At 52.3% G+C, this 17264-nt stretch overlaps 1 protein-coding gene across 1 annotated transcript; it reads left to right on the forward strand.

Moving 5' to 3' along the window:
• The first annotated feature begins 267 nt into the window (after positions 1-267).
• Positions 268-6443, forward strand: CPXM1 (carboxypeptidase X, M14 family member 1). The gene is made up of 14 exons (XM_079784527.1): positions 268-547; positions 1833-1994; positions 2142-2251; positions 2370-2509; positions 2613-2703; positions 3279-3429; positions 3514-3602; positions 3946-4069; positions 4151-4347; positions 4434-4613; positions 4701-4998; positions 5170-5309; positions 5919-6021; positions 6124-6443. The coding sequence occupies exons 1-14, from the start codon at positions 343-345 to the stop codon at positions 6363-6365; spliced, it is 2232 nt and encodes a 743-aa protein (XP_079640653.1). The 5' UTR covers positions 268-342; the 3' UTR covers positions 6366-6443.
• Positions 6444-17264: the final 10821 nt, after the last annotated feature.

Below are 17264 nucleotides of genomic sequence, written 5' to 3' on the forward strand. Positions count from 1 at the left end.
GGGACCGGAGCCTCGCAGGGAAATCGAGGTCGCCGAGGGGCTTCGCAGACGGGGCGGGGCGGCGCTCGAGGGAGGCCGGAGCGGGAGGGGCAGGGTCGGTGAGTGCCGAGACGTCCGGCTGCCCGTCGGGGGTCCGCCCCGCACGTTCCGCCCCGCCCTCCCTCACCCTCCCTCACCCTCCTCTTTGGGGTCCCGGGCCAGTGAGCGGGCTGTGGGCGGGCCGGAGGCGCAGGGGGCGTGGGGCGGCGGCAGGAAGGGGCGGGGGGCTCTGGAGCAGCGGGCAGGAAAAGACCAACCCACCCACCGCCGCGGTCCAGTGCCTCCGCACCTCCGGACTTCGCCATGTGGGGTCTCCTGCTCACCTTGGCCACCTTCGCGCCTGCCGCCCGTCAGGGTCAGGGGGCGCCCGGCGCCTCCGTGCTGGGCCTTGGGCCACCCAGGACCACTGAGGCCCCGATCTCTCCCTCAGCCCTACCCAGCAGCCCGGCACCGCCGCCCGCGGGGAAGAAGAACGGCGGCTCTCCCGCAGGGCCCACCTCTCCCACAGGTCGGTTGCCCCCACACCCGCGTCCTCCGTGTGACGACCCTTCCCCAGCACACACACACGCACACACACACACACACACACACACACACACACACACACACACTTTCCGACCGGTGCAATAGGTGCTGACTCAGCAGCCCCAGTTCCCGGCCAGACCCAGTCAGCAGTCCTGGGACAGGAGCCAGTGGGATGCTGCCTCTTGCAGCCCCAGACCTTCCTCTTCATAGATAAGGAAACTGAGACCAGAGTCAGGAGGAGGGGAGAAAGAGGCGGAGACAAAGGCGCTGACACGAAAAGGTTCAGAGCAAGACTGTGTGTGCAGGAGAGAGTTGGGGGGCAGGAGCTAGAAGGAAGAAACGAGAGACCGCGAGGGCGAGAACTCGGCTGAGGCTGTCTGGAGGAATGGGGCATCGTCCCGGCAGGGGCAGAGGCAGGCTGCCTGACTTCCAAATGTGGGCGCACAGAGGAGAACGGCCAGGGAATGGCAGTCAAGGAGGGCTTCTCAGAGGAGGCATGTAGAGGTGGGTCCTTGCTCACAAAGCGTGGGCATCTCTGAATCGGGATTTGCTGAAGAGGAGGGCAGCCACGAAGGACACCGCATGTGCAGAGGCACAGGGCACCAGACATGAAAATGTACCGCGTGTCCTGGAGGTACCTGTGGAGCTTGAGTGCGTGGGGAGCTAGTGGCACCTGCCCTGGAAGGCCCTGTGCTGAGGGGCGAGCAGGACACAGGTCCAGCCCTGGGAGGCCTGAGCACCTAGGCAGGCATGGTGTTGAGGACAGAATATCGCAGCCCAGAGGGCAGATGCAGGGATGGAGGTGGCGCAAAGGGCTTTTGGAGACGGAGTCTGGAGCTAAGGAGGGCCCCTTGAAGGGCATCTGAGATGTGAAGGAAGGATGGGAATTAGCCAATCAAATCAGAGGTGGTGGAGGGTGGTATGCTGGGGAGGGGGCAGCCAGTGCAATGGTCCAGCGGTAAAGAACCACACTCAGCTCTTTGGAGCGGCCCAATAGCTCCTGGCGGCTGGGTGTAGCTCTCCATTGGAGGGGGTCAGAGGAGGCCGGCCAAGCGTGTAGTCACATCGGGAAGGAGACGGAGCCAAGGAAGCGGCTGGAGAGGCAGGTTGGGATCAGACCGTGCAGGCCTCTAAGTCCATGCTCAGCTCCGTAGATGCTTGTGGTGGAACCTGCTGTGGCACGCAGGCCTTCTTGGGATGGCAGACCTCTCCACCTGGAATTGCATGCCATTCTTCCCTTCCCCGGTGCTGTTCTCCCTGGTCCCCAGGGACCTCACCACAGCGTGTCCGTGTTCGTGTCATCAAGAAGAAAAAGGTCATTGTGAAGAAACGAAAGAAGTTAGCTAGCCCCAGTCCCCTGGTGACTGCCAGGCCTCCGGTGACCACCAGCCCTGCAGGGACCATTGATCTTCCTGAGGCGCAAGAACCAGGTACTGCCCCTCCAGGGGCCCTGCCCAGATTTGCAGCCCCTGGGGCACGTAGGCACTAACGTAACTCTAGCTGGGCCCGCTTAGACTCAGCTTCCCTCATAAACATCTCCCTCTTGTCCTGTGCCACTGCTCTGTCCCTGCCCCCAGGCTGCCCACCTTTGGGCTTGGAGTCCCTTCGAGTTTCAGATAACCAGCTTGAGGCATCCAGCAGCCAGTCCGTTGGTCTTGGACCACACCGAGGACGGCTCAATATCCAGGTCAGCACCTTGCTCAGAGAAAGGCAACCCCTAGAACCTTCTTTCCTGCCCTCCCCTTCAATTCTAGTCCACCCTACCCTGCCCACCTGGGTCTGATCACCATTTTCTATGCCCACAGTCAGGCCTAGAGGACGGTGATCTGTACGATGGGGCCTGGTGTGCTGAGGAGCAGGATGCTGAGCCGTGGCTTCAGGTGGATGCTAGGCACCCTGTCCGCTTCTCAGGCATTATCACCCAGGGCAGGAACTCCATCTGGAGGTGAGGTGGGCTACCCCCAGGCCAGGAATTCATGGGCAGACTCAGGAGGGCTGGGCGGGAGTCCTGGGGGCCACCGATGATCTCTCCCCGCCCCTCCTGCCAGGTACGACTGGGTCACCTCATACAAGGTCCAGTTCAGCAATGACAGTCGGACCTGGTGGGGGAGTAGGAACCGCAGCAGTGGGATGGATGCGGTGCGTAGTGCCATGTGGCTTGGGCCCTCTGTGCTGAGAGTTGGGCACCCAGCCCATTTTGGGGTGCTGGGCCGGCCTGGGGCTGGGCTGGGGACAAGGAACAGATTCCCACTTGGGCATTCCAGGAGAAAGGGGTTCAGGATGAGTGACACCAAGCAGGCAATCTCAGGGGCCAGGCTGCTTTGGAACATGCCCGTATTCCCCGCCCCCCAATACTTCCATGGGGCGGGTGCCATTTCATGCCATGGCTTCCTGCTGGAACACCCCGTGTGGCGATGGGTCTCTGATGCTTGCATCACCTCTCACCTCCCCATCTCATGGACCCTTTTATACATCGGGCTACAGTGTGGGGTCCTGGCTGGTTTTAGGTTTGGCTGCTTCTGAGTCATGTGGCCATATTTGTCTAATGAGCTGTGAGCCAGCCAGAAAGCATGGCTGCCTAGGGCTGCCCTTTGGCAGGATGCCAAGTGCAGATTTTTACCCGAGTCCACCAGGGTGGGTTTGATGGGGAGTTTGGGTCCTGGGCCGGGTCGCTGGGGTTCGAGCAGCCCCATCGAAGTACTTGACACTCCCAGGTATTTCCTGCCAATTCGGACCCAGAGTCGCCCGTGCTGAACCTCCTGCCCGAGCCCCAGGTGGCCCGCTTCATTCGCCTGCTGCCCCGGACCTGGCTCCAGGGAGGCGCATCTTGCCTCCGGGCTGAGATCCTGGCCTGCCCGGTTTCAGGTGGGCAGTCGGACAGGGGCTGGGTGGGCAGGATGCATCCTTCACTGTGAACTTACCTTTAACCATGAACTTGGCCTTCACCAGATCCTAGTGATCCATTCCCTGAGACCCCTGCCCTGGCATCCTCCGACCCTCTGGATTTCCGGCATCATAATTATAAGGCCATGAGGAAGGTCAGACTTAACCCCTATGACCAAGAGGAAGGTCAGACTTAACCCCCACCTCAGGCCCCCTTCTCACCAGAGCATAACCTGCTATGACCACCCTCCTGTCCCCTCTCCCACCCTCGCTGCCTCACCTTTCTTTCCTGTCGACTCCTAAACTCTGCTCCATTTTCCCTTGTTACGGCACTTTCCCTGTCTGAGCCTTTGCTCACTTCTGCTGCTCCCCGCCTGTCCTGTGCCATGGTGTCCCCATGTGTGTGGGCCGCCCCTGGCTTTTTTAAGTTCTTCCATGGCCACATGGGGTCTGACCCCTGGGTCTCATACATTACACCCCTCCCCCCCTTCGCCCCAGCTGATGAAGCAGGTGAATGAGCAATGCCCCAACATCACCCGCATCTACAGCATCGGGAAGAGCTACCAGGGCTTGAAGCTGTATGTGATGGAAATGTCGGACCATCCTGGGGAGCATGAGCTGGGTACTGGCAGGTGGGGTGGGAGAGGTAGGCACAGGTAGGGCTGTGGGCATGAGCCAGCCGCGAGCCCCTGTGTGTTCCCAGGAGAGCCTGAGGTGCGATACGTAGCTGGCATGCACGGAAATGAGGCCCTGGGGCGGGAGTTGCTCCTGCTCCTCATGCAGTTCCTGTGCCATGAGTTCCTGCGAGGGAACCCGCGGGTGACCCGGCTGCTCACGGAGACACGCATTCACCTGCTGCCCTCCATGAACCCTGATGGCTATGAGACTGCCTTCCGCCGGGTAAGCCACCGGGGCTGGGGGCCACACTGCTCCCTCTCCCCTGGTGCTTGGAGCCTGCTTGGCTGACCAAGCCCCCATTCCTGCAGGGTTCGGAGCTGGTGGGCTGGGCAGAGGGCCGCTGGACCCAGCAGGGCATTGACCTTAACCATAATTTTGCTGACCTCAACACACCACTGTGGGAAGCAGAGGACGACGGGTTGATGCCCGACACTGTCCCCAATCACCACCTGCCCTTGCCCACTTATTACACCCTGCCTAATGCCACTGTGAGTATTCTGGGGGCAGTGGAGGAGGGCCACCCCCTGGGGACCCTTGTCTCTGACGCCCACCTGTCCTGACCTGCCCCCGTCCAGGTGGCTCCTGAAACTCGGGCAGTGATCGAGTGGATGGAGCGGATCCCCTTTGTGCTGAGTGCCAACCTCCACGGGGGCGAGCTTGTGGTGTCCTACCCGTTCGACATGACTCGGACCCCATGGGCTGCCCGCGAACTCACACCCACCGCGGATGATCCCGTGTTTCGCTGGCTCAGCACCGTCTATGCTGGCACTAACTGGGCCATGCAGGACCCAGATCGCCGACCGTGCCACAACCAGGACTTCTCCTTACACGGCAACATCATCAACGGGGCTGACTGGCACACGGTCCCTGGGAGTATGTGCCTGAGGGTGAAGTTACCCCTGTCCCCATAACCCTACCCCGATCAGAATCTGCTGTCCCATACAGCGCTGCTGTCACTTCCCACTGGGGAGCGTCGCTCAGAGGAGGGTACCAGGAGGGCAGGCTCCCTGCCGCCTTGGGCTCCAGTGTCTGTGGTTCCCCTAGGCATGAATGACTTCAGTTACCTACACACCAACTGCTTTGAGATCACTGTGGAACTGTCCTGTGACAAGTTCCCTCATGAGAATGAGCTGCCCCAGGAGTGGGAGAACAACAAAGAGGCCCTCCTCACCTACCTGGAACAGGTGGGACCCGAATCCTCACCCCCCAGCCAGCCCGTCACTCCCGACTGACCTGCTCTCCATTCAGGTTGCAGCTCCCACCATGGGGGTCATCATCCAAGGTTCCGCAGCCCGCATTCTGACTCACAAGATGCCCCGGGCCATCAGGTTGGCGGGGAGGGCTAGAGGACAGGAAGCACAGTGTGCCAGCAAGGCGGCGTCAGGCACTGTTTGCCGGTGGGAGTAGAGCCCGCAGCAGTCTGAGCTGTGGCCCACAGAGTGCTCCCCGAGCTGTTCTCAGAAATGACTCCTCGCCTTCGGCAAGTGCAGGAAGTGCCATGGCGTAGACGCTTCAGATTCCCTTGCAATGACTCCATAAGGATAGCTTCCAAGGGTTCCAAAATGACAAGTTCATAACCAGGGTCACTGAACGTGGGGAAGCCCTACGATACTCCTTCCTACCAGGGAGCGACAGTTTTCCCAGTCCCGGTGTAATTTATCAATAGGAGATACTTCTATCAGAGTCGGTCGCATACTAGCTTTATCAAGTTTGCAGGGAAACAGCCAGGAAATGAACTGAAGGTCACAGCCTCATGCCGGAGGGAAAGGGTTTGATGAGCTTTCCCCACACAGGTGCGCATGGGCATTGCGGGATTTGTGCGGGACAAGGACACGGAGCTCGGGATCGCTGATGCTGTCATCGCTGTGGATGGGATTAACCATGATGTAACAACGGGTGTGTGTGGCGGGGAGGGGATGGTGGAGGCGTGGGAGGGCTTTAGGCTGGGTCGGAGGCTGAGGATCATGGAACCCGGATCTTGCTTTTCACTCCTCTCAGCGTGGGGCGGAGATTACTGGCGCCTGCTGACCCCGGGGGACTATATGGTGACTGCCAGTGCTGAAGGTTACCACTCGGTGACACGGAGCTGCCGGGTCACCTTTGAAGAGGGCCCTGTCCCCTGCAATTTCCACCTAACCAAGACCCCCAAACAGAGACTGCGAGAGCTGCTGGCAGCCGGGGCTAAGGTGCCCCCAGACCTCCGGAGGCGACTGGAGAGGCTGAGGGGACAGAAGGATTAGCTGCAGAGCCTTGGGCAGGCTGGACCTGTCCAGAACTGAAGGAGGGGGACGAAGAGTGGGGAGGGAGGGACAAAGTGGGGAAAAGGTGCTAGGGCTCATTAAAGCTACTTGGCCCCTCAGCCAATCTTTCTGTGAACTCTGTGTCCAAGATCCTCTGCCTGGGCCAGGCCTCAGCTCTCTGTCTTACCCCATCCTACCCTGCACACACTTGCAAACTCTCATCAGTTGATTTCTGGAAAAATAGAGTGAGAAAAGGATCCCACCTGGGTTCCTTTTTTTTAAGCTTAGGGAGGTTTGGCAGAGCAACTCATCAACCCATCAACTTCTGCAGCTGGTGCCATACAGAGCTGTTGAACATTCTGGAAGCACCTGCTCAGTGCGAAGTATGCAAGCAGTCCAGGATAAACCGTGCCCCCCCCCCCCCGCCCCCCAACCTGGGGCTCCCAGTCAAGGATGGGACAGTTCAGTACAGTGTGAGGGGTGCCAAGGGAGAGGCTGGTTGCTGTGGGAGCACAGACAGGGGGGGTCACATACACGTGAAATAAAGCGCTGCAGATCCACGGGGACTCACGCAGGCGAGGTTGCAATAAAGGTGATGATCCTAGGAGTTTAGATGGAAGGTAGGCCAAGTGTGGAGATAGGGACAGGGACACCTCTAAGAAGGACACGACCAAAGTTAGAACAGCTGAGCATTTGGATCTCCTTCACCAGCTATTTTTGGGAAGTGGTGGTACAAATGGCAGGATTTGATTAGTTTCAGACTGAAGGGGAAGTTGTGTGTCAGCCTGGGTTTGGCCAGGAAAACAGCCCACTCTAGGTATTGGAAGCAGAGGGAAATGTAGTGCTGGACATTGGATATCAAGGTGTTGGAAGAATTGGATGGGGGGAAAGGGAGGGGGAAGGGAATTTTCCCTAGAATCCAGGAAGCTGAGGACACACATGTTCTGGCGCCTAGAAGCCTGTGTTTTGCCGATGTTGGTGCTCTGGCGCACAATGACCTGGGGTCACCTGTGATCACTGAGGTCACCCGCCATGGCTACAGCTACACACAGAATCAGTTCTTCCTCCCGCTTCCTAATCTCCAACCTCGGAAGTCCACTGGCAACTATAACTGTAACCTAGCTTACAAGGAGGCCCACAAAATGTATTTTCCAGGCTCCCTGCACCCCTGCAATTTCGAGGCGAGCAAATACTAACAGGTAACATGGTGCGAAGACAGACATGTAGTCTTTTGTTATGTAAGCTCTGCCTAGTGCTGGGCTGTTGTACTGTTTCTGTTTGTTTCTTTTTTAAAAAAATATATATTTTATTGATTTTTTACAGAGAGGAGGGAGAGGGATAGAGAGTTAGAAACATCGATCAGCTGCCTCCTGCACACCTCCTACTGGGGATGTGCCCGCAACCAAGGTACATGCCCTTGACCAGAATCGAACCTGGGACCTTTCAGTCCGCAGGCCGATGCTCTATCCACTGAGCCAAACCGGTTAGGGCTGTTTCTGTTTCTTGAGATCGCTCTGTCTCTGCCTCTCATATTTTCAATCTGAGCTCACCACAGGGATATAGTGCCACATCTCCCTGCTCCCTGTTCCTCCCCCCACACCACCCCCTCCCCCAACTCCTCTTATACAGCATCAACTAAAAAAAAAATTTGTTTTTATTCATCGGAGTTAAATATACATAATGAAAATACACATAAGTGCACAGCTTATTGGCAGAGTGGATTAAAAGACATGGCCTGACTATATATTGCAATCAACTCACTTCAAATATAAACATCTAAAGGCATCTGAAAGGAAGAGAATGAAAAAAAGATGTATCGTGCAAACAATCAAAGGAAAGCAGGAGTGATTATCCTAATATCAGATAAAGTTGACTTCAGGACAAAGACAATTACCAGAGACAGAAAGGGACGTCGTTATATAATAACTGAACACACCCAGGACTGTCCCTTGGGTAGCCTAGAATCAGCTAGTTCAGCACAACTGAAATGGCATGTGAACTCCCCCAGCTGATGTTCAAGCTTCGGATTTTCCCCATTTCTAGCAAGACAAGTCCCTGGCCAGAAAGCTCCCTCTGTTGCATAGCTGCCAAGAGGTTCCCAGATCCCTCCTACTTCCTCATAAATATGTACACTTAATGGGAATAGGGCCCTCCTGGAGCTCTTTTAACAGATATTAAGATAATCACTCCTGCTTTCCTTTGGCCAGTGTGGCTCAGTTGGTTGAGCATCATCCCATGCACCAAAAGGTCACTAGTTTGATTCCCAGTCAGGGCACATCCCTGGGTTGCAGGCTTGATCCCCAGTAGAGGGCCTGCAGGAGGCAGCCAATCCATGGTTCTCTCTCATTGATGTTTCTCTCTCTTCCTCTCCCTTCCTTTCTCTCTCTCAAAAAAAAAAAAAAAAAAAAAAGAATCAATGAAAACATATTTTTTTAAAAGTCAAAACATAAGGGGATCCCTGTTTTCTTCTAGGAATTTTATAGTTTTTGATAACTTCTTGGATATAACCCCAAAAGCACAGGTAACAAAAAAAAAATAGATACATTAGACTTCATCAAAATTAAAAACTTTTGTGCATCATAGAATACTATAAGAGAGTGAAAATACTACAGGAGAGTGAAAAGAGAATACACAGAATGGGAGAAAATATTTATAAAAATTTAAGTATTCAAAATATATAAATACACCTACAACTCAACAACAACAAAACAAACCAATTCAAAAATGGGCAAAGGACTTGAACACATTTCTTCAAAGAAGATATACAAATGGCCAGTAAGTACACAGGAAGATGCTCAACATCATTAGTCATTAGCAAAACGCACATCAAAACCACAATGAGATAGCATTTCACATCCGTTAGGATGGCTATTACCAATAAAATGGAAAATAAGTGTTGGCAATAACATGGAGAAATTGGAACCCTTGCATGTTGCTAATGAGAATGTAAAATGTTACAGTTGCTATTGAAAAGATTTTAGTGATTCCTCAAAAAGTTAGATATAGAATTAACAAATGACCCAGCAATTTCACCCCTGGGTATATACACTAAAAATTATAAGCAGGAATTCAAACAGATACTTGTATACCAATGTTCATAGAAGTATTATTCACAATAGCCAAATTTATATTTAATGCAACACTGGAAGTCCCAGCAAGTTCAATAAGGCAAGAAAAAGAAATAAAAGGCTTAATATTGTAAAGGAATAAATAAGACTGTCCCTACTCACAGATGACATAATCATCTATGCAGAAAAATCCCACAGAATCCATTTTTTAAAAAGTGTCTAGAACTAATAAGCAAGTTTAGCAGGGTCACTAAGGCTCTCAGCTTTGGGGGGACCAAGTGCTTTGATATGTTTGTCCTAATTATCATTGTTAAGAAATACATAATACTTGAGGAAGGGACTTCTCTTTCTAATTTGTACAGAGATACCGTATGTACTAGCATATGCTTGGGATGAAAGCTATTTGATGTCCGTGGAAAGAAAGACAAAGATGGTTTCAGCCAGCGAGAGATAAATCTCAAGATAAATGCCCCCAAGTTTGTGAAAGCAGTGGGGAGGAAATAAAGGCCACAGGTTCACAATTTATTTATTTTTAAAAAATATATTTTATTGATTTTTTACAGAGAGGAAGGGAGAGGGAAAGAGAGTTAGAAACATCAATGAGAGAGAAACACCGGATCAGCTGCCTCCTACAAACCCCCTACTGGGGATGTGCCCGCAACCAAGGTACATGCCCTTGACCAGAATCGAACCTGGGACCCCTCAGTCTGCAGGCCGATGCTCTATCCACTGAGCCAAACTGGTTAGGGCCACAGGCTCACAAATTAATGTCAAATTGTCACTTACTAAAATCTGTGTGCAGAAAGAATGAGGGGAGCACACCCTGTATAGTGACCCAGCTCCACTGGCTTCTTAGAACTTCGAAGTTATTTGTCTTTTTCCTTGTAGGACATGTGATGCTGTCCAAAACATCCACAGAGACATTTGGTCCGCTCTAAAACACCCTTGAAAGTTGGTCCTTTGGTGGGACCAGGGATGGAGGGGATGCATGTGGGGGTGGTTCCTTTTTGCTGATGGGCAGAGGTGGGGGTCTGGCTCCAAGTGTGATCTCCACTGGTTCCGTGGGTTGGGTATAGCCTTTCACCTCTAGGCCGTGGTGGAAGTCCTGACTCTCTGTTAGGTTTGCTGTGATACGATGGCAGCATGGAGGGCAAGAGTCACCTGGTTACTGATGAGTGGGGTGGAAATCCAACTTCCTTACATGGTTTCCACTGAGGAGCCAGTGCGAACACGTGGGCGGGGTGGGGAAATCTCATTACCAGCTGGCGGGGATGAGAGTCTCAGCTTTCTCCTTGGTCTTCTCGAACATCACTCTGGAGGGAGTGTTGGGGTACCACTGCAGCCTGGAAGGGTACAAGTTGAGGCTCCTCACTGGGCCTTTGTTGGTGTGGGTGTAGTACGTGAACATTTTATAAGAAGGTTGTATTCAGGCTCCCCTCCCATCCCAACTTTAGGCAAACACGGATCACTTGTCTGTTCCTATACTTTTGCATGAATTAGTTAGTGCGGGGGTTTGGCCAGAGTAGGAACATTTTGTCTCAAAGCTTCTGTCTCACTGAGTTACTCCTTTCTTGGTCCCTTGGCTGGAAAGAGCACGTTTGGGGGTGGGGGTGGGTGGGTGCTTTTTGTTGTTGTTGCTTGCATAACACTTGCATTTCTGAATTTCTGGCCTCTACAGTTCCAAATCTAGGATATGTGAGTCAAAAAGAAAACCCGAAGAACTCACTGTTGAGTCTTTCCTCAGTACTGAGGTCCCCAGATAGTCTTTCTCCTTTTTCCACCTTTGAGGTTTTTTTTTTACGTTTGTTTTATAAATAATGTCCAAGGTTTTAAGTTATACTTAGCGAAGGAATAGAGATGCACATCTACCCCATTCTTCCAGAAGTGGAAGTCTCTACTGCTCTTCTGTTGGGTTGTTTTTTGATTTTGGTGCATAAAGTGCTCTCTGCCCCTTCTTTATTTTTTCCTAATGCTCCCTCCCATGAGCTTCCTGCTGAGTGCTCCCTTCCCAGAGCTGACCCTCCACCGCCCACTGCTATCTTTACTCTCTGGACACCATGTCACCTCCCCTTGAACTTCCCTCCTCCTGTCTTTCCTCATTTCTGTGCTCTTCCCTCTAGACAGTCAGTAGTGTTCACGTTGCCCGGAGTAGAATTAGGATGGCTGCCCCAGGAACTCAGAGGGAGAAACAGAGCAGGCTCAGTATTTTTTGTTTTGCTTTGGAAATTGGCTCTTGAGTATCAAAAGGGAAAGCCAGAGGGAAGCAGGAGTTGATGCCAAGAAAATATCTTGGAAAGAGACTAGAGGGACAGCAAGACTGCCACCCTTCCCCCTACCTAGGGAACTGGCTGAGGGTCACCTGATCTGGGAGGCAGAAAAGAAGGGAAATGGGGCCCACCTTGTGTAGTGGGGTTGAGGAGGAGGAAAAGGACAAGCAAAAGAGGCTGGGTCAGCTTTCAGAGGCATCTGTGGCAATGGCTGCAGAGCCCCAGGTCGGCAGAGCCAATGTAGACACCACCCATTGCCCTTCCACCAGTGACCACTATATGTATCCACCTCTGCTGCAGAGTTCCGCTGAACCTCATCTCACCTCCCGGGGTGGCTTCCTGCCCTTGGTGTGTCAATGGCCCAGGACACTCCCCAACATGGCAGTGGAATATACAGAAGGGGAGTCCTTGCCACCCCAGAGGTTGTGATGTCATAAAAAAGGCCTAGCCCCAGCTCTTGGAGGTGCTAGGTAGGTGGGTATACTGGAGACCCATGGTGTCCCACCCAGAACATCCTTACCAGCCGGTGCACCCATCCCCTAACTGTGGAGAGTGTTGACTGCAAACAGCTCACAACTGCCCTCTTCCCCCAAGGACTACTGCTGGCCGAATGGGAGCTGCTTGACCCAGAGGTGACACGCTCCACCCCTCTGTGGCAGTCTGCAGCCAAGGACTGGAACAGGGGGTTACAGCCATTTCCTTGCCACAAAGAAGGTCCAACTGTGGTGCCCTTCATGCTCCAGACCCTGGTGCTAGACTCCTGCTGAGAGCCCGTTTTTGTTTTGTTCTGTCTTGTTAATCCTCACTTGAGGATATTTTCTCCATTGATTTCTAGAGAGAGTGGAAGGGAGGGAGACACAGAGACACATCGATGGGTTGCCTCCCACACGTGCCCTGACCAGGGCCGGGGATTGAGCCTGCAACCGAGGTATGTGTTCTTGATGGGAATCGAACCTGGGACCCTGCAGTCCACGGGCCGACGCTCCAACCACTGAGCCAAACCAGCTAGGGCTGAGAGCACATGCTTGCTTCGCTCTTTCCCCTGCCTTATCCTGCCTCTCTCACCCCTTTTCTTCCAGAGAGCACACAAATTCCCATTTCAGGTTCTGCATTCAGGGAATCCCAGCGAATGGAGTGGGATCATGGCAAGTGCTGAAGAAATGGGGGAGCTAATGGCAATGGAGCCCCCTCATACTGCACTGCTGAGGGAAGAAGAAACGTTGCTGAGGCTCGTTCTTCTGCTCTGGCAGCCCTCTGACCCCCAACCCCACACGTGCATGTGTACACACACCTCCCGCAAACCCTCTCCCTGGCTTTCTGCTACTGAACTGCACCCTCTCTCGCCCCCGCCCCCCCGCCCCTCCCGTCCCAAGGAAGGGGTTTGGAGGAATTCTTTGAGCTTTGAGGCTTGATTAGGGGGTTTTGATTTTCAGGTGCGATCAAGAGGTGATGTTTCTGCCTCACTCAACAGGAGCAGAGAGATGTCCGGTGGTCTCTTGGTACCCGCTCCTGGCCCGGCTTGACCCTGGGGACCCCGTAGGGCCCCGTGCTGTGGAAACCGCAGCGGGGACACCACTGACAGGCCTGCCAGGTTTGGGCCTGCTCAGCAGCCGCTCCACCACATTCCACTGGCAGCCACAGCTTGTCTTGGCGAGGTGGCCCTCTGGGCCCAGTTCCAAGAAGGGCCCGGGGGCAGCCCAGACAAACCAGCTTTCACCACAGAAGCCAAAGCTGGCTGGGCTTGACTTGGTGCCAGCCCAAAAGTGGTCGGACCCTCCCCCATTCCCCTAAAAGTGGACTCATGCTCTGGGAGGGTGGCGAGGGGGAGGACGAATGGAGGGAAGCCAGACCCCCAGGTGGGTGAAACCCAAGAAAGGAAGCAGAAGCAGGGACCCAGGCCAGAGGGCTTTCCTGATGACACTCCATCCCGAGACAGGCCATCAGGAACTGGACCCACAGGGCGGCTGCCCAGCTCTGGAGTGGCCCTTGGCCACAGAGCCAGATAGGCAGCCCTTTCAACCCTGCCACGGGGAGACATCCCCACCGCCCCTCTCCCAGCAGCTCAGCAGCTTCCCCAACTCAGCCCTGGAGCCCTGGCAGCCTAGCCTGAGGGGCGCACTCACAGCCAAGGGCGCATCAGGAGCAGCTTTCATTGCCAGGCAGGCGATGGGGAAGGAAGGGCTTCAGAGAACCAGATGCCCGGATGCTGGGCCCCAAGGAGCAGCAGACCTGTTGCGTTACAGCATTTTTCCTTCCCCCTTTAAACACTTGGCTCCTTTTCTCTCAAGGAATAAAATAAAAATGTACTTGTTTCTGTTACCGCCCTGCTGGAAAGCCTCTTCTACATCTTCAGAGCCATGAAGTCTCTTCTGTTCTGTCGCCAGTGGGAGGGGAGAGAGGGTCGGTGCACTCAGAATCCTCCCACTCATTCTCCTTGGCAGCCCCTGCAGCTCTAAGCCCAGAAGCTCCAAGGCTGAGGCAAGGGGAGAGGTTTGCACATCTTCTCCTTTGGAGAGTGGAAGCAGGGGCTCCTGGACAGACTACCCAGGAGTGCTATTCTGGAACTCCAATAGGGGGACCCAGAGCTAAGAGTCCAGCTGGGAAGAGGCAGGTTATGGAGGCAGAAGGACTTAGTGAGAGATTAACGTGTGCTTGTTCTTACGTTTTCCCTCCTCTACTTCAAGAAGTTAGCTGAAGATGGCATGGCAGGGTGAAGTTCTGGGATCGTCTGTAGATCTCTACATTTTGTTTCCCAAAAGCCTAGCTTCTTGAGAAGTGGGGAAGAAAAGAGCCAATGGGTGCCTTCTGGGAGAGGAGTGCAAAGACAGAGAGAAAGAGGGGCAGGGGAGTGGGGTAAAAAATAGACTGGAACCCTAACCGGTTTGGCTCAGTGGATAGAGCGTCAGCCTGCGGACTCAAGGGTCCCAGGTTCAATTCCAGTCAAGAGCATGTACCTTGGTTGCGGGCACATCCCCAGTAGGGGGTGTGCAGGAGGCAGCTGATTGATGTTTATCTCTCATCGATGTTTCTAGCTCTCTCTCCCTCTCCCTTCCTCTCTGTAAAAAAATCAATAAAATATATTTTTAAAAAATAAAATCTTAAAAAAAAATAGACTGGAGTTAACCATTAAAACATGTAATTAGACAGTTGATGCAATGGTAACATTAGACATATAATGAGTGTAATTCAGCACATTAACAAAATATTGGAGAAAGTCACACAATTATCTCAATACATGCAGAAGAGAAAGTCATAAAATTTGCATCTATTCATAATTTAAATTTTTAAAAATAAAATTAAGAATAGCCCTTGCTGGTTTGGCTCAGTGGGTAGAGCTTCGGCCTGCGGACTGAAGTGTTCCAGGTTCTATTCCGGTCAAGGGCACATGCCTGGGTTGTGGGTTCGATCCCCAGTAGGGGGCGTGCAGGAGGCAGCCAATCAATGATTCTCTCATCATTGATGTTTCTCTATCTCTCTCCCTCTCCCTTCCTCTCTGAAATCAATAAAAAAAAGTTTTTAAAAATTAAGAATAAAAGGCTATCTATAAAGCCAAACTTGATTCTTAATGGTGAAATATTAAAAGTTTGCCTAAATAAACAAAGATGTTCACGAGCACTACTTTTATTCCACATATAGTGGAGGTTTCAGTGTATTTAGGCAAGAAAATGAAGTAACAGAAATAAAGACTAGAAATGAAGAAATAAAACTGTCCTTTGCAGGTGATATAATTATTTATTTAAGAAAATTCAAAATGATCTGTGGGTAGTATTACTATAAGGTTTCTGGATACAAGGTTATTGTACAAAAATCAATTGTATCTCTATATGCCCACAACAAACAGAAATTGAGATTAAGAAAATGATATATTGCCGAAACCGGTTTGGCTCAGTGGATAGAGCATCGGCCTGGGGACTGAAAGGTCCCAGGTTCGATTCCGGTCAAGGGCATGTACATTGGTTGCGGGCACATCCCCGGTGGGGGGTGTGCAGGAGGCAGCTGGTCGATGTTTCTCTCTCATCGATGTTTCTAGCTCTCTATCCCTCTCCCTCTCTGTAAAAAATCAATAAAATATATTAAAAAAAAAGAAAATGATATATTTATAATAGCATAAAAATTCAAATACTGAGGAATAAATGAAAGATGTGTAAGACTTCCATACAGAGGCTTATAAAATCCTATTAAGAAAACTTTTAAAAATTCTAAATATCCATAGATTGAAATACTGAATATATCAAAGGTGTCAATTCTCCATTAGTTGATTGACAAATTTAATGCAATCTCAAAGAAAATTCAGCAAGTTTTTAAAAAATAGGAGTTAATAAACTGATTATAAAATTTATATGTAAATACTAAGGACCAAGTATAGCCAAATAATCATGAAGAACTAAGTTGGATGACTTGCTGTATTGGATATCAAAACTTACTAATTTGCCCAGCTGGTGTAGCTCAGTGTTGGGCGTTGACCCATGAACCTGGTTCAATTCCAGGTCAGGGCACATACCCGGGTTTGTAGGCTCAATCCCCAGTAGGGGGCATGCAGAAGGCAGCTGATTGATGTTTCTCTTTCATCGATGTTTCCATCTCTCTATCCCTCTCCCTTCCTCTCTCTCTAAAAAATCATTAAAAACATATTTTTAAAAACTTACTAATTTAACATCCTCTCTAATAAAATGGTAATATGCAAATTAACCATCACTCCGCTACATAAGCCACGCCCACCAGCCAAGCCACGCCCACCAGCCAATCAGGGCGAGTATGCAAATTAACCTCAATCCAAGATGGCTACAGCCACAGAGAGCAAGGTTTCCCAGGTAACAGAGTAAGCCAAGCTTTCCATAGCTGTTGCAGGCCTAAGCCTCCACTCAAGCTACAAAGTTTCAATTATAGAAGGTAAACAAATTCAAACAAATGGCAGCAGAATGGAGCTTGAGAGAGCAGGCCAGGGTTGCCGGCGGCAACAGGGGAAGCAAAGCTTTCCGCCCACCCTGGCCGGGCTCACCCGCTCCAGGCTACAAAGTTTCAATTGTAGAAGGAAAATAAATTCCAGATACCAGGGCCTCCCCTTGGGTTGCCAGGGTGCGTGGCCGGCCTGCAAATCACCACAGGCCCCTCGCTCAGGCCGCCCCACACCACAAGGGAACCCCCACCCTTATCTGTGACACCCTTCAGGGCAAACCAGCTGGCCCCCACCCGTGCACCAGGCCTCTATCCTATCTAATCAAAGAGTAATATACATATTGATCATCACTGCAACACACAATATAGCTGCCCCCATGTGGTCAAAGATCCTGTCCCCATGTGGACACAAGATGGCCACTACAAGATGGCCAGCAGGAGAGGGCAGTTGGGAGGCACCCGGCCTGCAAGGGAGGGCAGTTGTGAGGGACCAGGCCTGCAAGGGAGGGCAGTTGAGAGGGACCAGGCTTGCAAGGGAGGGCAGTTGGAGGTGATCAACCCTGCAGGAGAGGGCAGTTAGGGGTGACCAGGCTGGCAGCGGAGTGGTTAGGGGGTGATCAGGCTGGCAGGCAGAAGCGGTTAGGGGCAATCAGGAAGGCAGGCAGGCA

This window comes from Cnephaeus nilssonii (genome assembly GCF_951640355.1).
Source record: "Cnephaeus nilssonii genome assembly, chromosome: 11".
Lineage (NCBI taxonomy): Eukaryota > Metazoa > Chordata > Mammalia > Chiroptera > Vespertilionidae > Cnephaeus > Cnephaeus nilssonii.